This window comes from Mastigoproctus giganteus, chromosome 8, assembly GCF_048544385.1.
Source record: "Mastigoproctus giganteus isolate SK-2022 chromosome 8, ASM4854438v1, whole genome shotgun sequence".
NCBI lineage: Eukaryota > Metazoa > Arthropoda > Arachnida > Uropygi > Thelyphonidae > Mastigoproctus > Mastigoproctus giganteus.
This window is the reverse complement of record NC_143582.1, coordinates 162,104,991-162,130,115: the sequence shown is the minus strand read 5'-3', so window position 1 is coordinate 162,130,115 and position 25,125 is coordinate 162,104,991. Positions and strand designations below refer to the sequence as shown.

The 25,125-nt window shown below is 38.0% G+C and overlaps 1 protein-coding gene across 1 annotated transcript in view; it reads left to right on the top strand.

Annotated features, from left to right (window-relative positions):
• Positions 1 to 25,125, top strand: part of cutlet (chromosome transmission fidelity protein 18 homolog) — a 404,162-nt gene that overhangs the window by 314,898 nt on the left and 64,139 nt on the right. Inside the window, exon 17 of the mRNA XM_090380385.1 lies at positions 5,857 to 5,987. Within this exon, the coding sequence (XP_090236511.1) occupies positions 5,857 to 5,987 (131 nt within the window). The remainder of the gene's footprint in view (positions 1 to 5,856; positions 5,988 to 25,125) is intronic.

Below are 25,125 nucleotides of genomic sequence, written 5' to 3'. Positions count from 1 at the left end.
CTGATGGGATTCTTCCTCTTGCTCAGAATAATCATCTGAGAGGGCATAAATTCAGATTGAGGAAAGACAGATATAGGATATATGTGCAGAAATTTGCCTTTAGCCAGTGGGTAGTTAGTTGATGGAACAGACTTCCATCCTTGTTGTGGAAGTTGATAGCCTAAATAAATTTAAGGCTCAGCTATACAGGTATTTCGAACGAACGGAGGGGTGAAATGGAAGTGGTGGTTTTTTTTTTTTTTTTTTTTGGCTGAAGCTGCATAAGCTTGCTTTCTTGCATCATATGCCTCTACTAATGCTAATGAGGTAGAACATACATTAAAGAAAATTAAGAATCAGAAAGCCCCGGGTGAAGTTACACAAATGTTAAAATTGAGAGGAAGAGACATGACACAGAAACTGGCAAGACTCTTCACAAAATACATTAGGAAAGGAGTGACACCTAAGGAGTGGAATAAGCAATCAAAATTTTACTGCACAAGAAAGGAGATAAATTGGAAATTATAGACCAATTAGCTTGTTGTATCACATCTACAAGTTGTTCACAAGGGTCGTTGCTAATAGATTAGAAAGAATATTTGATGAGAATCAACCAAAAGAGCAAGCTGGCTTTAGGACAGGATTCTCAACTATGGATACCTTTGTGTAATATTGCAGCTAATGGAGAAAGCAAATGAATATAAAACATCATTATGCCTGGCATTTGTGGATTGTGAAAAGACATTTGACTCCATGCAGCATAAAGCAATGTTTTGGGCACTGGAAAGACAAGGCATACATACCCCATATATTATGATATTGAAGAAAATATATGAGAATGCTATCTCCTTTATTACTAGACAAAGACAGTAGCAAATTTAAAATTGAGAAAGGAGAGACATTATCTCTGAAGTTGTTTACTGCTGCCCTTGAGGAAGCATTCAGATGATTAGACTGGTTGCAGAAAGCAATCAATATGAATGGAGAGTATCTAAACCATTTATGATTTGCAGATGACATTGTGATCATAAGCCATGATCCCATAGCCGATTAAGATTTTAAGAGGAAAATCTTAATCGGCTATGCAGAGTTAGTAAGGACTAAAGATGAATATGGCTAAAACAAAAGTAATGATGAAAATGCATGCCACGGAAAGGGATATAATCATTGAAGGAGCAGTAATTGAAAAGGTGGATTCATATACTTATCTGGGACAAGTCATTAGCTGTAATAATCATAAATGGCTGGAAGTCAAGAGAAGGATTAATTTTGGATGGATAACATTCAGGAAATGTAGTTGAGGAGCAATATCCCAATTTGCTGAAACGTAAAATAATGAACCAATGTATACTTCCCACCATGACGTATGGAAGTGAAATTTGGGCAGTCACCAAAAGAATGGAAGAGAAGCTGAAAACTACACAGTGAAGAATGGAACGAATTATATTAGGAATCAGACTGTTAGATAAGAAGAGAAGCACATGGATTAGGCAGCAAACACAAATAAAGGACATTCTTATCAAAACTAAAGAATTGAAATGGATTTGGGCAGGACACATAGCTTGAAGACTTGACAGATGGACTAAGAAAATAACAGAATAGTACTCAAGAGGAGCTAAAAGAAAACCTGGAAGACAACAACAGAAATGGGCAGATGAATTTCACAAGTTTATGGGTAGTGAATGGATGGCCATTGCACAAAACAGAAGAAACTAGAAAGTTGCTGGAGAGGCCTTTATCCTACATTGGATTGAAAATGGCTGATGATGATGATGAATACAAGGAAGGGAAGGGAAATGATACAGGATCTATACCAATCCCTTGATAATATACAAGTACTCCCAACTTATAGAAGTACATTTTCTGGTTATGATGTATTTAATATTGACTGTTGTACAAACAAAAACCATTTATTTAAGAACACAATTAAGCATACTACACTAAGTATGCTTAATTGTGTTCAATCTTAACTAATAAAATATTTAAAGTAGCTAATATAGGGAATTATTCCACACCGAAATTAAATTTTCAAACGCTGATTTTGAAATCAAAATAAGTAGCTAAGATGGTATACCGACTATTTATAAACATTACTAAGGCTTTTTGGTTTAGAATACATGTTAAATGAACATTACACAAAGCCAAATTGAATTCATCACATTAAAAAAAAAAAAAAAAAAAAAGTTGCACTAATTGTGGGGAAGGCCACTGTTCACTTTGATAAAACACATCACATATTTAAAGGCAAAACCAGTTTATACCTTTTGTGAAAAATTCTCTTATACTCTGCAACCAGTGATATTCTTCCAAACATATGAAGTAAAATTCTTCCAAGCACAAAGCTTCCTTGTTTACCTTTATGAGGTATGGTTTTGAAGTCTTAATTTGCTAGTAAGAAGTAATTTTAACCAAAACAACTTCATGATGTTTTAGTTCTCTTCAGAAAATAATAAGTTCAGAAGAAAAGAGGGTGGAATCTTTAAGAATTTCAGGTACTGCTTTGAATCTTCATTTTGATTTTCATGTTATTCCATGTACAGGATCCCGATGCAATTTACACACAGTAAATTAGTGGGACTTGCTTTTCACAATCCTTGCTTCCAAAAAAGCAACAGAATCAAATCTGCAAACATGAAAAAATTAAGTCAGTTATTTACTCCACAAAAATACCTTTAACCATCTCCCTTTAGCAGCATATTCCAGTGTTTTGGCTACAACAAAAAAAAAAAAAAAAAAAAGTAAAAATATCTTTTAAATTTCTATTAGAATTATATCAGTGTAAATTTTAGTATACTCCTCCAGCACAGTATTCACTTTCTTTCTGCATCATTAATCATTTTTAATTACAAAAGTAAATTCAAAAAATAGCAAGGGCTAAATTTACAAAAGTAAAGTGATAAAGCACACCCACTCAATACTTTGCACTCACTCCTGTGTTAATTTTTCGTAGAGCAGCATTTGCCAAAATTTTAGTCATGTATCCTACAATATATTTACTGAACACTTATATTCTTTTGTGGCTATTTGGTTTTTGAAATAAAATATACATAATTAATGCTCGAATATATTTTATTTTTGAAAGCAAAATCAAAATAAAAACATAAAATATCACACAATTTCTATGAGGAAAAGATAAAGTATCATAAAAATCTATTCAAAATTGTTAACCATGTTCTACATTAAAAAAAAAAAAAGAAAAAAGTTATATGCATATAAATGCATTGAGTTAATATGTCGTATCCAGTATGTGATAGGCGCCTCCGTAGCCAGGTGGGAAGGAGCAGCAGTGCACAGCACACGCTTCTTGATTAGACTGGGGTTCGAGCCCGTCACCACCAAATACGAAGGATGCAGAAAGGTCAAGGAATGACCACCGCATATCCCGGAGAAATATGGCCTTAGTTGCTAATGCTCCTAAAAACCAAATAACAACAATAACAACCAGTATGTGATCTGTCAATAACTAGAAAAAAATAATGATAATTTACACTGATGAGCCAAAACATTATGACCACCTACCTAATATGATGTTGGTCCTCCACATGCAGCCAAAACAGCTCGTACCTGGCGAGGCATGAATGCTACAAGATTTCTAAATGTGTCTTGTGGTATCTGATACCAACATGTAACCAGCAGATCCTTTAACTCCTGTAAGGTCCATGGTTGAGACACCTCAGATCGGAGTTGCTGTTCCAATACAAACCACATGCTTGATTGGATTGATGTCTGCAGAATTTGGAGGCCAAGGCAATACCTGGAAGTCTTCCTCGCGTTCCGCAAACCAGTCTCAAACAATCCGGGCGGTGTGGCATGGCGCATTATCCTGCTGAGAGATGGCACCGCCAGAGGGGAAGACCGTTACCATGAAAGGGTGTACCTGGTCAGCAGTGATGTTTAAGTAGATGGTAGACATCAGAGTGTTGGGCACGTGGATGACTGGACCCAGGGTATCCCAGCAAAACATTGCCCAAAGCATGACACCACCGCCACCGACCTATTTTCATCCTACTGTGCATCCAGGTGCCATCACTTCCTCCTGATAAACGATGCACACGTACCCGGCTGTCCACATGGTGCAACAGGAAACGTGATTCATCGGATCAGACAACCTTCTTCCAATCACTCACGGTCCAGTTCCAATGCTTGCATGCCCATTGTAGGCACTGTTGCTGGTGAACCGTGGTTAGCATGGGTACTCAGAGTGCCCTGTGGCTACGCAGCCCCATTTTCAGCAGAGTTCAATGTACTGTGTGTTGTGACACATTACTCCCATCACCAGCATTCCAATTACTGGCAAGTTGTGCCACAGTTGCCCTTCTGTTGCTGCATACCATCCGGGAGAGCTTTTACTCACCTCGAGCATCGATGAGCCATGGCCATCCAACACCACACCTCACCAGCGGTTCATGGGTTTTCCCTCCTTGGACCACTTTCGGTAGGTACTAACCACGGCTGACCGTAAGTACCTGACCAGCCGTGCCGTTTCGGATATGCTCTGACCGAGTCGTCTGGCCATTACAATTTGGCCTTTGTCAAACTCACTTAAGTCCACTTCCTTTCCCATCTGAAGAACAGGAGTAACACTGATTAATGGAGCTCAGTATCGGGTGTTTTCTATACGGTGTCCCGACCCACACACACACACACCGTAGTTCACCTGCAGTTGCTTCAATTTGCATAACGACTCATTGGTCATGATGCTTTGGCTCATCAATGTATACTCATATAAAAAGTGTTGTATGCTTCAAATATGCAAAATTTAAATTGTAAAATATATATATATATATATATATATATATATATATATATATATTAATTATGATTTTTTTTTTACGGAACACAGTTTGGAAAATGTTGCCCTGATTGCTTGATTTTGCTTGCTTCATGTCAGTGAGTTTAAGAAATGAGGTCATCAGGAAATTATTTTTATTTAATAATAAAAAATACTGTTACTAAAGATATTATCTGTTCTTATTGTTCAATATAGTGTTGGAATAAAATTTTAAAATATGTCATAACTATGTATTGCCTTTTATCCGAAAAATGGTTAAATATTTTATAAAGTAAACAATGCACTTGCTTTTGGTTATTTATTTATTTATTATTATTACTTTTTTCCTTTTTTTTTTCTTTTTTTTTTAGTATGTCTGCCAACATTTGTAAGACATAAATGAGCTACTGCTAGCTGTTAAAATGACTTATGACTTGTTTTCCATAGCAACAGCAAACTTAAAAAGCATAGTCAGTATGTACTCCAATTTAGAAATGACAACATAAAAGAAAATGTTAATGCTACCATAGCAAAATTACATGAAAACTAAGTAATAATATTTATATTTATGAATAGGTTTACGTAGTTTAAAAGTTAATGAACAGAAACCTAAATCATATTGATTTTTAATTTCTTTGAATGTAAACAAACTTGCTTACTAATTCATCATATTCATAATTGCTAAAAACATTATTTTTATTTTATTATTATTATTTCATTATTTGATCAAATATTTAAATATTATTTGGTGAAATAATATTTCATTCTTATTCATTGTTTAACTTTTAGGTTTAACTCAAGAATAGTTAGCGCTACATTCCTTAGAATGTTAGCTGCTGACCTAAGTGAGAAAAGTCAAATAATACTAGAATGTTACAGTTTAACTTTATGGTTTGAACACTGCCCGATGCCTTTGAGTGAAAAACACTAACATATATTTATTAGATAAACTGTAGAGGAGATGGACAGGTGAAATGGGAAGTGCTGGCTTTTTTTTTTTTTTTTTTCCTCGTGCTGTGTAAGCTTGCTTGTTTTTTTGTATTATTTTCCACAAATAATAATAATCATATGTATTTTATGATATATGCATTGATATCTTACACTAGGTAAATACACAATTGTACAGTGATTGGGAAAGAGCCGAACTGGCTCGTGTAATTGATATTATGATAGCGTACAGTCTGAATTATCACCAAGAACGCTCTATGGAAGGACAATATTTATACCTTCTTGAACCGTAAGTAAGAATTTTTTTTAACTTTTGCAAATGCAAGTTTGCAAAAACTTGCATTTTTTTATAGAAAAGTATGAAAGTGGAATTAAATAACTAAAATAATAAAATAACAGTGCTCCACATTAAGAACCACAAATTAAACAGTTTATCAAACCTAATACAACGAATTATTCCCCACCAGTACACAATATGTTAAACTAATTTGCTATCTAATAATGTTTTAGATCTAGTTTTGGCATCCATTACAGGAGTAATGAATATCAAAATTAAAAGGAATTAGTAAACAAAAGGAAGGAAATTATAGTTTAGTAACAAGAATATTGTCATCAAAAATTACATCTAGATTGTTTTAAATGAAGTATGAGACTCATTTAAATTACAATAATTATAACATAAATTCGTGATTACATTTCTCTGACAAAATTCTGTCACAGAAAGGTCACGAATGCCAGTAAAATTGATGTTTTAACAGGAGTGGGGGAATGACATAGTCAGATGAGTTGTGTGCTATGTATGATATCAGCTGGTATACCATACACTGGTCCTTGGTGATTTTTTTATTCCCAGTTAATTTATAAGGTACAAATATGCATAGAAGGCTGCCAATAAAAAAAAATAAAAATGTTAATGATAAAAGATAGGCACACGAAGCAACATATTACAGTTGTTTTTGTATTTTAGTCATGGAGAATTTTCATGTAGTGAATGTCGTAAGAACCTTTGGGAGGTAAAAAAAAGGATACGGATGATTGATTTCATAATACTGATTCATAATATTTGTCCTGTACATAATAAAAATTAATAGAAATTTATTTTTATTTATTTATTTTATTTATTTATTTATTATTACTTTTGTGCAATTAATGCTACACTTAAATTTGGCAGGAATTAAATGCTTCATGTTTTTATTTTATGTCGCCAAGATTTTCCGAAATTTTAAATATAATCAATAAACTTTTTATTTCATTAAAACTGATAAGTATTTTTAGTGACAAAAAACACATTTGCAAAAATTTCAATTATTATTTAAAAAACAAAGAACTGAAATTAATAAGTATTGGAATCTCCTGGTAAAATGTCAAATGTTAATATAATAGGTGCTACATGTAGTGAGGTATATATAGCAAGAGATTTCTTGATTGTTAGAACAAACTACTATTTAGTTTTGTGGAAGTGGGTATTTTCAATAAATTTAAGGTAAGATTACATAATTTAGTGGGGATGGACAGATGAGAGTGTGTGTGTGTGTGTGACTGATGGGGTATAGGCTTGCTTCCTTACATCATTTACCACTATTACTACCTCTGATAATAATATATTTTAAAGTTTAAAATTCCAAATACAGGAACTCCCTGACTTACGTAATACTCGACTTACAGAAATTCGACTTTACGTAAGTTTTTGCCTGCCGGTGAAAACTTAAAAAAAATTGTGGAAACGTATTTTGCATCCCATAGGAATAATTGGAGGTATCGTGAAAATATCGTAATTTGAACCCAATAACACGTTGTTTTTTTAATAATTCATTCCAAGTTCTTGGAAGTTGAAAATTTTGCTATATTACTAAGCTATTTATCTCTCTAAAAGGTCATTTTTATAATGAAAGTTGCACCACACTTTCATCGTTATCATATGTTCCCGTTATAAGAATCAATTTTGAAAGGGAATTAGGTCTCGCTGCTTCAGCAGTGAATACTATTTTAAAGGACAGTGTGCATATAAAAGAACATGTCAAAGGATCAATGCACTTAAGATTAACACTGATCACAAAACAGCATTCAGGTGCTATGTTGAAGATGGAACAGCTGTTAATAATATGGATGGAAAATCAGATTCAGAAGCATGTGCCCCTGAGTCTAATGACCATTCAAGCAAAAGCAACAAGTATTTATAAAGATATTAAGGATAAGTATGGCAAACCTCAACCTAAGTTTGTGGCAAGCAATGGGTGGTTTAATAGGTTCAAGCATCGTGCTGTTTTCCACAACTTTCGGAAAAAATCATTGATGAAGGCAGCTATTCAATGCAGCAGATTTTTAACGTTGATAAGACTGCTCTCTATTGGAAAAAAAATGCCAGATCGAACATACATTGCCAAAGAGGAAAATACAATGTCAGGTTTCAAGGCGTAAAAAGATAGGGCCACACTTTTGCTTGGGGCTAATGCAGCGGAAGATTACAGGTTTAAAACTACTGCTTGCATACCATTCTGGAAATCCTCGTGCATTTACGGCCATCAATAAAGCCACCCTACTCATGATGCTGCTTCATTCCCAAGGCTGAAAAATATTGTAAAGACACGATGTTCCTTTCAAGATTTTGCTTCTATTAGATAATGCTACTGGACATCCTACACATCTAGATGATTTCAATTCAAATGTGAGAGTCATATTTCTACCACCAAACAGGACTTCATTCATCCAACCTATGAATCAGGATGTTATTTCAAATTTAAAAGCATGCTATTTACACACAACATTTGCTCAGGCATTGTCTATAGTAGACGATGAGAAAAATTTTACATTAAGAGGCTTTTGGAAATCTTACAATATTTACCATGCCATCTTAAACATTAATAAGGCCTGGGTGGAAATTACTAAAAGTTGTTTAAATGATGCATGGAAGAAAATATGCCCATGGCACGGCTTCAAAGGATTTGAAAAAGACAAATCATACGAAGAGGTTACAGATAAAATTGTAAAGGTTGCAGAGCTACTTCAGTTGGAGGTTGATGCCAAAGACGAGGTGTTAATAGAGGAAGAAGAGAAGGAATTATCTAATAAAGAACTTATTGACTTGCAGGCAGCGATAGTGAAAGAAGAAAATGCTGATGAAGCTCAAGATGAACCAAATGAAGAGCTGAGTTGCTTCATCACCAGAGAGATGGCAATGGCATTTCGTGAAATTGCATCAGCAATGGCGAGGTTTGAGAGGATGGATCCTGACAGCAAACGATTCTTAAAAGTTAACAGAGGGGTGAATGATATGGTTGCTTGCTACAAAGGAATCTACAATGAAAAGAAAAAAGCCACCGTGCAGTCATCCATTAATATGTTCTTTCGTAAGGTTGAGCGGCCGACCCCTTCTAAATCTCCACAGCCCTCAATCTCCGCAGTGGCATACTTATCAGCTGAAGAAGTCGATTCTGGCAATGATGCTCAAGAGGTTAAACTTGCTGACGTTATGCCTGTCTCCTGTCTTTTTTATAATTTTGAAATTTTTTTAAATTGTATGCTTTTGTAATTTTTCCTGTGCATGAGATAAAAAATTTAATAAATACAATAAATAATTCTATTTACATGTTCATTGAACATTTCTTTTTTGATTCAATCAATTCAACAAGCACAGTTGCGAGTGTTGCACAAGCATGGGGGAAATTCCGACTTACTTAGCATTCCACAGAATGCAACCCTTGTGTAAGTCGGGGAGTTCCTGTATACCATTTTCACAGCTGCCAAGAGAGAATTGCGTTTCCAGTTCTCATGCAAATACAAATATGCCACAAGACTATTTTAATGTCTATATGTCACACCAGTAGAGGCATATTACACAGTTTCAGAATCATTGAATACATGTAGAAAGGGGAAATATAAATATATAAATTTGTACAGTCAACGTAAATTAGTTTTGAAATCTTATTTTTAATTTTATTAAATTTCTGATTTCAGTTTTATTAAATTTTAGGTCATAAAATGAACAAAAAACCTTACAGTAATTATTGAAAATGTTTTAAGTTGTTTGTTGTTGTTAGGTTTTATGTGCATCAGTGACTTAGACCACTTGCAGAATTTAGTGTCATGTAAAAAGAGCCTCCACAACACACAAATTAATCCACAAATACACAGGGTGTTCACAGGTTGATTTGTGTGTTGTGCAGGATGAAAAACCTGGAGTAACTCTCGGAGGGAGCCCCTCTCCTTCTATCTGAGATTGGCTAACTATAGAATTTGCCAAGGTTCCGTGCTGGACTCGTTGTTTTCAATTCTGATTGAAGAGGCCTTTATCGAATACTCCAGTCTGTGACAGAACTTGAAGACAACCCTCTCCAAATGCATATGTAAGACAGCTCAGCTGTGTCTTGCCTTAGAAAAATACCAAAAATTTACGGAAATAATTATTTTTGGATTTATTCATGTAACGGAAAGGGAAATTGTAGTTTCTCTCCCGAAACATCTGTTACCCTACTTTTTAAACAGATTGCAATCTCTATAGACAGTATTTTAAACCACTCTTAATGAGGATTAAATTTGTATATATGAAAATGTATACAAATTTAAAAGTAAATATGCAAAAATTTACTTTTTTAAAAAAAAATTTATTAATAGTACATTTGGATGTTCAATAGTATTTTGTTAATATGCTACTTTATTTTTTAATGAACATGTTAAATGTAGTGAAAACAAAGCTATTAATTGGAATTTTGAAATTTCTCTATTTGAAACGTAAATTTTTATTGTGTATGTAAATATTAAATAGAATTCAAGTATGCACTTCAAAGGCTTAAGAACCTCAAGCCTTCAAATATTATCTTGTGCAGCTCTCATGGTTACCAAGCTTGACCACACCTGGCATATATTACAATAAAAGTTAATAAAAAGAAATTTAAAAAGCTCTTTTAATTTTAAAATGCTGCCATGTTTGTAGATGCCATGATCACATCCAAGTGTGAACATGGCATTGACCAGCACACTACTTCACGAAGCCATAGCCAAATTTTCCAGCTGGACAAAATGTCTAGTTGCTTGCAAATCAACATTATCATGGCTGAATTGTTGTTTATTCAATTATAATCAACATTAAAGAGCAAAAAATAATAATTGAAACAATTAAAGGTTGTGTCATTGTTAATTTTCTTTCTGTGTATTAAAGTTTAATGTATGTTTTTTATTACTTTATTAACAACATGTAATTATAAAAAAATAATAGCTAGATAAACTATAAAATAAATTGCATGCAGGTGTGTCCCTATTCCAAACATTTTAGGTTACTCAACGCCACAGCTCACTCTTGTGCACCCTGCAACACAGTGGCAATCTTCAGGGCAGAATCTGCTGGTGCTACAGGAGCTAGTTATTGTCGATGACTCCTTTCTCAGGGAGACAGATAATATATTGTGTAAAAAGGATAGGTGGAATAGGACCAGGGTATGTCTGCCAGGGGCAAAAGTTGATGATGTTGTGCTGATATCATCTTTTAAGGGCCCAAAGGGTGATAGTGTTGTACATGTTGCCATTAATGACATTAAGAATAGGAGATCTGCAGATTTACTTAACAAGTACGGGTCAATGTTGGAAAAAAGACACGAGTTAGGGTTAAATTTGAAAGTGTTTGCAATTCTGCCCAGACATGATAGGAGGAAGTACATAATGAGAGCCTTGTCAGTTCAGTTCGGTCCTAGAGAGATTGTTTGGTTTTTTTTTTTTTTTTTTTTTTTTTAGGAGCATTAGCAACTAAGGTCATATTGCTCCGGGGCTATGCGGTAGTCCCTCTCTGACCTTTCCATATTTGGTGGTCACAGGCTCAAACGCCGGTCTAATCAAGAAGCGTGTGCTACGCACTGCTGCTCCTGCCCACCTGGCTACAGAGGTGCCATGGAGAGATTGTGCAAGGCACGTGGGGTGGAATTTTTCTGAGTGTGGTCAGTGCTTATTAACAGGAGAGACTGCTTCTACAGGGATGGGATACACTTAAATAGAAAGGGTGCAAGAGTATTTGCTGATGCTATTGAGGCAGTGTTAGGCGAGTTGGAAAACTGCTAGCCTGGGGGAGAATTCACAGACTAAAAGGGGAATTCACACATTAACATTAACCGCAGACAGAGGTGAAAGTGATTCTTCTTGCACTGCTTCAAATAGAATAAGCAGCGGCTTGCAGGGTGGGGTACTGGGGATTTGCCTGTAAAGGAAAATCCATAATAGTGTGAGTCATCATGGAACAAATAAATCCATATGCGGCGTTAGGGTAACTAAGAGTAAGAACAGGTGCATGTATATTTGCATGTACACCATTGCTAGGAGTATAGTAAATAAATTTGATGAATTTGAAGTGCTAGTCAAGACATCAAAGGCAGATATTGTTGAGATATCAGAGACGTGGTGTCACACAGATATAAGCAGTGCAGAATTGGAATTTGGAGAGTACAATGTGTACAGAAAGGATAGACAGGATAGGAAGGGAGGAGGGGTTGTGCTGTTAGTTAAAAAACAAAATCTAAGGAAGTGAATCCAGTTGACATAGATGGACAATGCAATGATGAGTCAGTTTGGTGTGACATAAGCACTGGGAAAGCAACAATGAGAGTAGGTGTGTGTTATAGGCCTAATGACTCTAATGAGTACAACGAACAATTGTACAGAGAAATAGAGTGGGCCAGTAAATCAGAATATCTAATAATGGCTTGGTCACTCTCACACCAGCAAGACTTATTTGGATTTATTGGATTGTTTTCTGCAGCAGCATATTTGAGAGACAACCAGAGAGAGAGTAATACACTTGATCTGGTTATCAACAGTGATTATTTGTGCATAAGAATTTGCCCCCTCGACGTGGGTGCATACATAGTGAGGGGACCTCCCAGTGATGCTGCTGGTCTTCCAGATTAGCATCACTGAGATCTAATGCCTGTACCTTTGTTCCAGGGTTACATCGTTGGAGTGCGGTGTGTGCAGCCATGTGCCGCGACCCATGGGCACTCGGAAAGGGGATCCTGGTTGTTGAGGGACACAACCTTAATACACCACTTCGGCCTCTGCTCTGACAAATCGGGTGGTCCTGGACCGGCTTGACTGGGATCGATCAGCGGGTGGTTCTTACTGCTAGGATCAATTGCGTTCCAATAAGTCTTCTTCCTTTTGGTCCTGAAACAGGATCGAGGCTTATTGGAAACGTGAGTATGATGCTCCTGAGTGAACTTGGCTTCCCATTTGTGTGTGCAGTACCTGCTAGTTCACGAGTGGATGTCCCCTTGTAGGGCTCCGTGGCGGATGAGATACTTAGGGCATCTGAAATTTTTATTTTACTCCTATGAGTAATTTAAGTCCTCTTTCTTTTGGGGCCCCAACAAGGTCCCTACCTAATCGAAATGATAGCACGGAAAACACCCCCATGAAAAAAGCCAGAACTGAGGATACACCACTATCAGTGGTGCCACTCTTCCTTATTCTCCATTCCACCGGAGAGCAGTCAGTCAGAAAGATGTCGCCCTTCTTTGTCCAGAAAGGATTAGAAGGATCACCAAAATCCGTTAAACGACTCTGTTCTGGCGACCTTTTGGTCGAAGCTTCCAGTGCATAACAAGCTAAAAAAATCCTGAACTCTGCATCCATAGGAGGAATCCCTCTCACCGTAACCCCCACAAAACTCTGAATTCTTCACGAGGTGTTATATCAGAGCAGGATCTTCTTCATGTTTCTGAAAAAGAGATCTGCTCTGAATTGAAAGACCAAGGAGTGACAGCTGTCAAGAGAATATCGATACGAAAGGATAAGAATCTCATCCCTACCCAAGTTCTTATCCTCACATTCAATACTCCACGGCCTCCAAGTTCCATCAAGGCAGGCTATCTAAACTGCTCAGTGAAGATTTACATTCCAAACCCACCGCGGTGTTTTAGATGCCAAAAATACGGCCACTCACAAACAGCTTGTCGTGGTAACCCTGCCTGTGCTCAATCTGGTGCTGAAGACCACAAGAGCAAGGAATGTTCAACTTAAAAACCAATCTGTGTCAATTGCCAAGGAGAGCACCCTGCCTATTCTAGAGCATGCCAGTGGTGGAAGGATGAAAAAGAAATCCAAAAATTATAAACAGAGCTGAATATCTCCTACCCAGAGGCCAGAAAACATATCCAACCAATAAATAGCGGGAAGCCTTCATATGCTCAGAGGTTTCTGTGAAGTGCACTATTGGTACACAAACTGAGATGACTATACCACCAAGAGAGTCATTCACTTTGATTGCACGCTATTTATTGAGTTCACAAAAGCCCACCCAAAAAACACAGTCATCTGCCACTCCTATATCCGTACCTCCTAGTGCTCCACCACTACCAAAATTAAGTGGTAAAGAAAAGCCAAAAAGATCAGAAAAGCTATCCGTAATACCAGAAACAATGGATGTAGAGGATAAGGAGGTACCAGACGAATCAGTCTTGGAACTCTTTCCGGAGGAAGAAATGGACACGGGACAGCTTCCATACTTCCCCAAAAAAGATAAATCCAAGACTGACAAAAGTAAGCCCTCAACACCTTGGAAGCTGCCTGATGGACCCAACAAGCCAAAATAATGACTAAATTCCTACAATGGAATTGTTGTGGATTCCGGCAAAATACTGGCACTCCTGCAAAAGCACGAGCCAGTTTGCTTTTGCTTGCAGGAGACTTATCTAAAGGCAAATGATGACCCCCACCATGCATAACATCACAATTTTTTGTAAGGATAGAATTGCAGATAGTCCTGCTCACAGAGGAGTGGCTATCCTTTTGGGCAACCAGACCCCAGTTCAGCCCTTGCTACTTACAACCAGCATAGAATAGAGGCTGTTGCAATTTGCCTTATAGTGGGATTTTTTTAACCGTCTGCTCTGTTTATTTGCCACCTGGAACTGACATCTCCCAGGAAGACCTTGATGATATTGTAATGCAGTTGCCTCCCCCTTTCTCACTTCTCGGGAATTTTAATGAACATAACACCCTGTGGGGTAGTGCTAGCAACAATGGAAAGGGACGAGTCATAGAGCATATGCCAAATTACAATGACCGCTCCCTTCTAAATGTGGGAACCAACACATTCTTCCACATGCTTACCTGTACGTTTTCTGCCATTGATCTTCCTATCTGCTCCCCATCTCTACTTCCTTCACTCATTGGGAAGTGGAGGAGAACTCATTTGGAAGTGATCACTTACCTGTGATAACCTGCTTACACAGCAGGAGACAGTGTCTTCCTTTCAGGTTACCATGGTGGGAGACTGATCAGGCTGACTGGAATGCCTTCCAACATCAGGCAAATTTTTACCTTAATGTAGTCAGGAGCTTATCAATGATGCAGTCACGTACATCACAGAAAATATCATTCATGCAGCTGCCAATGCCATTCCAAAAACATCTGCCCAGTTTCCACCTTTTCCCAAACCATGGTATAATTCACAATGCACAGCAGCAAAAACGGCTCAAAACAAAGCTTGCGGGATATTCTGCTCGATGTCCTTCTATGGTCAATGTAATAGCCTTTAAACATGCACGAGCCAAATCACACTACATTAGCCATCAGAGTCACAAGGAATCGTGGATCCATTTTACATAATCTATTACTCAATCTACCAGCACTAAGGTGGTCTGGGATAAAATCCGGAAAATGAAGGGAAAATATACAGGGTGTACCAAAAAGGTGTAACCAATTTTAAATGTTTGTAACAAATTTAATTTTAATGATAGAAACACAAAATCTGTGCTAAATGTGAGAAAAACAGTTGAAGTTTTTACTGACATTCAACATGTGCACCACTTGTCACACGAACAAAAAGGTGTAACCAATTTTAAATGAGCAAACAATTCGCAGAAGATATGTTGGAGAAAATGGAACAAGATGAACATATAATGACATGGATTTGTTTCACGGATGAGTGCACATTTCATTTTTCGGGGGAAAGGTGAATAAGCAAAATGTCAGAATTTGGGAGACTGAAAACCCACACTGCGTGCAGGGGTATCAGCGAGATAGCCCAAAGGTGAATGTGTGGTGTAGCATCGTGGTTGATCGTGTTATTGGACACTTTTTCTTTCAAGAAGCAACTATGAGAGCGGATAATTACCAGGACATGCGTGAGCTTTACGTGTATTCTCAATTGGATAAACTGCCAAATGGGGTTATTAGCATTAGCATTAGTAGAGGCATTTGCAAGAAAGCAAGCTTATGCAGCATCAGCCAAAAAAAAAAAAAAAAAAAAAAACCACTTCCACTTCACCCCTCTGTTCGTTCAAAATACCTGTCCAGCTGAGCCTTAAACTTATTTAGGCTATCAACCTCCACCACAAGGGATGGGAGTCTGTTCCACCAACCAACCACCCGCTGGCTAAAGGTAAATTTCCGCACGTCTATCCTACATCTGTCTTTCCTCAATTTGAATTTATGCCCTCTCAGGTGATTTTTCTGAGCTAGAGGAAGAATCCCATCAGCATTGAGCATGCTTAAACCATTCAAGGCTTTATACACCTCTATCAGATCACCTCGCTGGTGCCTAGTCTCCAGACACTGTAATTTGCAAAACTTAAGCCTTTCTTCGTAAGAGCACCCCTTTGTTCCATTCACTAATCTTGTTGCCCTTCTCTGTATTCGTTCCAGCAGCTCTACATCCTTCTTGAAATGAGGCCTCCAGACCTGTATACAGTACTCTAGGTGTGGCCTGACCATTGCCTTATACAATGGAATAATCACCTCCTTATCCCTGCTGGAAAAATTCCTGTATATCATTGACAATACTCCATGAGCTACTCTTGCAGCCCGTCTGCACTGCTCAGAGAACTTCATATCTGCCTGCACAACCACCCCCAAGTCCCTTTCATTCTCTACCACTGTCAGTGTAGTACCACAGAGTTGATACGTTGCTCTGGGGTTGCTGTTTCCCATGTGTAGTACTTTACATTTGTCAATGTTAAACTTCATTTGCCACCTCTCAGCCCATCTGCTCAACCTTTCCAGATCCTGTTGCAGCAGCATAGTGTCAGTAGTGTCCTTGACAACCCTGCCAACCTTTGTATCATCTGCAAACTTGGACATTAAGCTTGATATACCATCATCAATATCATTTATAAATACAGAAAACAATAATGGACCCAACACTGAGCCCTGAGGGACTCCACTAATAACATTAGTCCACGATGAGCAGTGTCCATTGATTACCACTCTCTGTCTTCTCCCTCTCAACCACCCCTTTATCCATAGCAGCAATTTGCCTCCAATGTCACACTGCTCCAATTTGTGTAGCAGTCTTCCATGTGCAACAGTATCAAAAGCCTTTCTAAGATCCAAGTATATAATATTAACACCGGGGGCTCACATCTGGTGAGTATGGGCTTGGCACACCCAGGGTCCTGAGCTGGATATCATCATTCTTCTCTTTCTTGGTGATTCCCTTCTACTTTTGACTCTCTCTCTCTCTCTCTCTCTCATTGTTACTTGGGAACTTTCTTTTTTTCTCCTGGTGCAGCATAAGCCTCAGGCTTCCTTGCATCATATGGATATTAATAATGATAATAATGATATCAAAGTTATTCCCTGCATCCAGTTCTTTTGTGACTGCATCATATTATCCAATCAAGTTGGTCAGGCAAGACTTCCCCTTAACAAAACCATGCTGTGTCTGAGCTATAACTGAAGTCTTGTCTAAATGATCCTGCAGTGCTTCTTTAACCAGTGCCTCCATTAATTTTCCTGGAACAGAAGTTAAGCTCACAGGTCTATAATTACTTGTGTCAGCCTTTGATCCTCCTTTGTGAATTGGGGTCACATTTGCACATTTCCAGTCTATGGCTACCTCCCCTGAGTCCAAGGAAGCTCTCATAATTATGGCTAAGGGTTTGCTTACTTCCTTTGCTGCCTCCTTTAATATAACTGGATAGATCCCATCCACCCCGGGTGCCTTTCTTGTGTTTTTTCTCAACAGTTTCTCCTCCACTTTACTCCCAGTTATTTCAAGATTCTGTAGCTTACTGCTAGAGTTGAATACACCTGTGGCATTCCCTTTTCTGAATAACTCCTCATGTGTGAATGTCGATGCAAAATATTCATTTAGTTTGTTAGCTACCTGAGCAGGATCCTCAACTGTTGAACCGTCGATATCCAGTGGAACAATCTGATTCATCCCTTTCCTTCTAGAGTTTACATAGGTAAAGAACTCTTTTCTGTTTTTCTTTGCATCCTTTGCCAAGGATTTCTCATAATCTGCCTTTGCCTACCTAATCTCCTTTGTGACTTGGTTACAGACCAGCTTATATCTATCATAGGCTTCCATGTCACCCATTAATTTATATGTATCCCATGCATTTTTCTTCTCTGCCATATGTTTCATTAGTTCATCTGACATCCATTTAGGCCTAAACCTTGAACAATATTTCTTATTTGGTATGTAAAGCCTAGTAGCTTCCAATATAAGTTCTTTGAATGCTTCCCATTTTGAATTTGCTGTTGGTAACATCATCAGTTGGTCCTACTGTATAGAATTTAAATACTGTCTCAGACCATCGTAGTTGCCTTTACGAAAGAAAAAACCCTTCCGTTTACCCCTGATGGTAGTTACCTCTTTCAGTAAATCCCACTTCAGCACACTGTGATCACTGCCACCTAGTGGTTCATTTATCTGCAGATTCTTAATGCATGAAGAATCACTGCTGATAATCAAATCAAGAGTATAACTCCCTCTAGTTGCCTCCCGAACATGCTGATGTAGAAAACAATCATCCAATAAATCCACAAAAGCCCTGCTAATGTGTGTGTAACCAGCCCCCAAATTCCAGTCAATATCTGGGAAATTAAAATCTCCCATTATAAGGCTCTCTGATTTACTGGCCCACTCTATTTCCCTGTACAGTTCCTTATTATACTCATCAGAGTCATTAGGCCTATAGCACACTCCTACTCTCAATTTTGATCTCCCAATGCTTATGTCACACCAAACTGACTCAACACTGCACTGTCCAGCGATGTCGACTGGCTTCACTTCCTTGGTTTTTATGTGTTTCTTAACTAATAGCATAACCCCTCCCCCCTTCCTATCCTGTCTATCCTTTCTGTAGACGTTGTACTCCCCAAATTGCAGTTCTGCATCCCTTATATCTGTGTGACATCACGTCTCTGATATCCCAACAATATCTGCCTTTGATGTTTTGAGCAATACCTCAAATTCATCAAATTTATTTACTATACTCCTAGCATTGGTGTACACGCAATTTGTGTACACGTTATTTTCCAACAGGATGGAGCGCCGCCCATTGGGCTTTGAGTGTGAGGAAGTCTCTTGATGACAAGTTTTCTGGCCGTTGGATTGGGCGTGATGATCCCATTGCATGGCCACCACATTTACCAGATTTATCTCCTTGTGATTTCTTCTTATGGGGATTCGTCAAAGACAGTCTACAAGACTCCTGTTACAAACATGGGCAATAAAGCGCAGGATTACAAATGCAATTACCATGATTAAGTGTTACATCCTTGAAAAAACATGGGATGAACTTTATTACCGATTAGGTATTGTTCATGTGAAAAGTGGTGCACATGTTGAATGTCAGTAAAAAGTGAACTGTTTTTCTCACATTTACCACAGGTTTTGTGTTTCTTTCATTAAAATTACATTTGTTACAAACATTTAAAATTAGTTACACCTTTTTGGGACACCCTGTACATCTCATTCTTCATCGATCCTACAATATAATGGATGCACTATTGCAGAGCCATCTGCAATAGCCATTGCTCTTGGGGAAACATTCTCAAACATATCTGTGATATCTTCTTCCTGTTCCCCAGAGTTCTTGGTCCTGAAACATAAAAGAGAAAAACAGGCACTAAATTTCACACCAAAAGGCCTTTGTCCGTACAATGTGCCTTTCACTCTTCAGGAACTAAAACGAGCTCTCTGTCTTTCCAAGGAAAGTGCTGTTGGACCAGATGGCATCCATTATGAAATGCTTAAACATTTCTCACCAACATCTGTGGATCGCCTACTTGTTCTTTATAACAGAATCTATATAAAAGAGCAATTTCCGGATTCCTGGTGCGTGGCAATTGTTCTTGCCTTTGCGAACCAGGAAAGGATCCTAAATTCCCTACTAATTACCGTCCTATAGCTCTGACTAGTTGTATATGGATAATGTGGTATTTAGAATTGAATGAACTTCTCTCAGCATCCAGTGCTGCTTCCAAAAAAACAGGTCAACTCTTGATCACTTAATTAGATTGGAAACATCCATCTGGGATGCTTTCCTAAAACAAGAACATTTGGTGTTGGTATTCTTTGACAATAAGGGTATGACACAATTTGGAGATTCGGCATCTTAAAAGATTTGCATAGCGTCAGTCTTAGAGGGCAAATCCCTATTTTTATTAAAAACTTTCTTGCCAACTGGTCTTTCCAAGTTTGTGTGGGATCCTCACTCTCTCGCTCCTTTTGCAAAGATGAAGGAGTACCACAAGGATCAGTATTAAATGTCATGCTTTTTGCCATCAAAGTAAATTCCGTCACAGAACAGCTTCCTCCAACTGTAAACAGCGCCCTCTATGTACTTTAGCATATTTTGTCAGTCGTGCAACATGAGGGTTATTGAAAGACAACTGCAACAAGCCATTAATCGCCTTAATTCCTGTGCACTTGCTAATGGATTCAGGTTCTCGCCACAGAAGACTGTTTGCATACACTTTTTGTCATAAGCGTAATCTTCATCCTGAACCGAATTAAGGCTCGGACAAAATGCTATTCCAGTAGTGTGAGACCCAGAATTCTTGGGACTCGTGTTTGATAAAAAGTTGGCCTTTCTAGAACATATTCATCAACTCCGTACAGAGTGCACGATAGGACTGAATATTCTTCACTGTCTTACCTCTACACCCTGGGAAGCAGACAGGTGCACCTTACTGCATATTTGTCGTGCACGTGTATGATCCAAACTAGATTACGGGTCTCAGGTATACTCCTCAGCCAGAGACAGTGCCCTTCATTCGATGGCTGGACCCTGTCCACCATCAGGCTATCCGTATCACTGTTGGAAGATTTCGAACATCTCCTGTCCAGAGCTTATACGTTGAAGCAAACAAACCACCATTATCGCTTCGACATAAGCAGTTGTCTTTAACTATGCTTTAAAACTGAAATCCCTGCAAGCCCATCCTACGTGGACATCCATTTTTGAGCCACATTGGAAAAATTTGTACAGTGTCCGTCAGACTGCCAACTGACCTTTTGTTATTCATGTCCAAAAGCTACTCAGAGAGTTTAACATCATGGTAGACAAGAAAGCACAATCACCAAAGCAAACTCTTCCACCCTGGCATGCTCATTTTCCCTTTTCACTTTTCCCTTAATAAATGGGTCAAATCTGAGACTCCATCATTTGTCTACCTGCAATTCTATTCAGCACACCGAGCTGAGCACTCCAACTTCCTGCCAGTTTGCACAGACGACTCGAAGTCGGAATCGTGTGTAAGATCTGCTGTTGTCTTTCCAGACATTATAATATCTCAGCAGATTCTTCCTGAATCCAGCATACACTGCAGAGCTGCATGCTATAGAGTTAGCCTTGGATTGCATTCGAACTTGTCAATACCAAAGGTCAATAATATATTCCGATTCTTTGAATGTATTACATATTGAATGAATATCATCTTTGAGACAAAACTCCCATCCAATTCTCTGTCAGATTCAGCAGAAGATATTCTCTTTATGAACACAAATTTGATATCCACTTCTGCTGGATTCCTAGCCACATTGGAATAAGGGAAAATGATTTGGCTGACACTGCAGCCAAATCAGCAGCTCCCACTAATAATCTTTGCCTGTCAGTCCCCTATACAGACTACAGGCAAATAATACACAAAAAGATATATTCCCAATGGCAAAAACTATGGCATAGAGAGAGAGAGAGAGAGAATAAATAAATTATACCAGATAAAGCCTGTAATAGAAACATGGCAGTCCAGTCTGCGCAGGAATCGTAGTGAGGAAGTTGTTCTTGCTCAACTCCGCATAGGACACAGTCATCTAACACATTAGTTTCTGCTGAGGGCAGATGACCCTCCTCTGTGCGAGTCTTGCGACACCGTTTTATCAATAAAGCATATTTTAATAGATTGCATTAATTTTATCCACGTTCGCAATATATATTTTACCGCTTTACTAATCCGACTAGGCCTTATACACTCAGTCGGATTTTATCAGACAACAACCATATGTCAGCAGTTTTTAAGTTTTTACAAGCTATCAATATATACACACACATATGAAAATTGGATAATTTACTTTTAACATATACTGCTTTATATATATATATATAAATAACAGTTTGACGAGGTAACATGTTTAAAGGTTACCAGAATTTTTCTTTTTTGATATTTTAATCTTTTCTTGGAGCAGTATAACCGCAGTCGTTTTTGCGCCAGTAAAATCAAAACCAAACCAAGAATGTGCAGACAAAGGAATCAGTGGGTGGCAGTGATCACAGTGTACTGAAGTGGGAATTACTTAAAGATATTACTACCATCAAGGGTAAAAGGAAACGTTTTTGCTTTCTTAAAGGTGACTACAGTGGTCTCAGACAGATTTTAAATTCAATACAGTGGGACCAACTGATGATGTTACCAACAGCAAATTCTAAATGGGAAGCATTCAAGGAATTAATCATGGAAGGTACTAGGCTTTTCATACCAATTGAGAAATACAGTGGATTCCGGTTATTTGGGCCACCGGTTAATCAGGGCAGCCGTTTATTTGGGGCAAATCTTACCCAGGGTTTACTTTACTTAATTGAGACAACATGCCGTTTAATCAGGGCAGGAGACCGCATCACTGGAGATTACCCTACAGTTGTCTCCTCAAGAAATCAGACCGAACCACGTGGTTCGGTCTGATTTCTTGAGGTCACAACCATAAAACAATTAGTAGTCACCTGTTTATTGGGCTTTTCTGATAGTGCAATCTATCATAAACAGATAGTAAACTCGATCTTATTGAATTTGCGATAATACCGACAGCTGGAATTCTGTGGGTTATTATGGTGAAATGTGTTTACACTTCTATGGAATCTTCAATCATATAAAATAATTAATTTTCAGAATCTTCTCTTCATTCCTATTTTTAAAGCTTCGTAATTTGTTACTCCGTTCTCACCTGCACATATCGTGTTACTTGCAATTCGTGTGTGCCATGTTCTTTGTTATTGATTGCTTATCTTTATACTGTTTTAAATTTTAACTCCTACCCACAATCAGTGAACAGAAATGTCAATTAGTTAGCATGTACATATTACAATACATATTAATTATTCCAATTATCATGTATATTCTTCTGATTTTCACTTGTCATTTGATTTTTTAATTGGTAAGGAAATAAAGGGTAAATTTGTGCTTAATATACTTACTTTTAGAGCCTGTGGATAATTGTACTGTGAACCAATTGTCAAGCGGGGGTCCATCGGGACACATCGGGACTAGTGTCCCGATGTGTCCCAAATAACCGGAATCGGCTGTACTTACAAAGTTTAGCGCTAAATGGATGTCAGATGAACTATTGAGACTCGTGGCAGAGAACAAAAATGCATGGGATGCATATAAATTATCAGGCAACACAGAAGCCTATGGTAGGTATAAGCTAGTCAGTTATCAAGTCACAAAGGAGTTTAGACAAGTGAAGGCAGATTACAAGAAATCTCTGGCAATGGTTGCTAATCAAAAAACAACAAGAACTTTTTACTTATATAAACTCTATAAGGAAAGGGATGAATCAGATTGGTCCACTCGATATCATTGGTTCTGCTATTGATGATCCTGCTCAGATAGCTGACAAACTGAATGAGTTTTTGCATCTACATTCACACATGAGGAATTCTGTAGGGAAGTGGAGGACAGAAGCTTATTAAACTCTAACAGGAAGTGTAATGATTTTGTAATAACTGAGAGCAAAGTGGAGGAGAAATTGTTGAAGTTAAACATAAGAAAGGCACCTGGGGTGGATGGGATCTATCCAGTTATATTAAAGAAGGCAGCAAAGGAAGTAAGCAAACCCTTAGCCATAATTATGAGAGCATCCTTGGACTCAGGGGCAGTCCCCACAGACTGGAGGTGGCAAATGCATCCCCAATTCACAAAGGGGGATCAAAGGGTGACACAAGTAATTACAGACCTGTTAGTTTAACTTCTGTTCTGGGTAAAATAATGGAGACACCAGTTAAAGAAACTTTGCAGTATCATCTAGACAAGGCTGAAGTAATAATCCAGACACAGCATGGGTTTGTTAAGTGAAAGTCTTATCTGCAAATTTGATTGGATACTATGATGTGGCTACAAAGGAACTGAATGCAAAAAATAATTTTGATTTCATATATTTGGATTTCAGGAAAGCTTTTGATACTGTTGCACATGGAAGACTGCTGTGCAAATTGGAGCAGTATGGTATTAAGGGGAAGTTGCTACAGTGGATAAAAGAGTGGTTGATTGGGAGATGACCAAGAGTGGTAATCAATGGATGTTGCTCTTCATGGACTAATGTTATTAGTGGAGTCCCCCAGGGTTTGGTGTTTGGGCCCACTGTTGTTTGGTATATTTATAAATGATATTTATGAAGGTATATCGGGCTTAATGTCCAAGTTTGCAGATGATTCAAAGATTGGCAGAAATTGTTAATGACAGTAATGGCAGTGTGCTACTGCAACAGGATCTAGAAGAAAAGTTGGGCAAATGGGCTGAGAAGTGGCAACTGAAGTTTAACATTGGCAAATGCAAAGTACTGCATATGGATAGAAGTAACCCCAGAGAAACATACCAACTGTGTGGTATGACACTTAGGGTTGTAGAAAATTAAAAAGACCTGGGAGTAATTGTGCAGTCAGATATGAAGTTTTCTGAACAGTGCAGACAGGCTGCCAGAGCAGGTCATGGGGCATTGTCAATGATATACAGGAATTTTGCTAGTAGGGAAAAGGAAGTTATTATCCCTTTGTATAAGGTAGTTGTCAGGCCAGACCTTGAGTACAGGAGACCTCATTTTAGGAAGGATGTAGAGTTGCTTGAGCAAGTACAGAGAAGGGCTACTATATTGATAAGGGGAACAAAGGAGTCATCTTACCAAGAAAGGCTTATGTTCTGCAAATTGCAGCATCTGGAGACCAGGTAACTGCGAGGTGATCTGTTTGAGGTGTGTAAGGCCTTGAATGGGTTGAGCAGGCTCAATTCTGATGGGACTCTTCCTCTTGTTCAGATTACGAATCTGAGGGGGCATAAATTCAAATTGAGGAAAGACATTTATGAATAGACGTGTGGAACTTTGCCTTTAGCCAGCGGGTAGTTGATTGTTAGAACCAACTTCATCTGTCATTGCGGAAATTGATAGCTTAAATAAATTCAAGGAGGAACTGGGCAAACGTTTAGAGGGAATGGATGTGTGA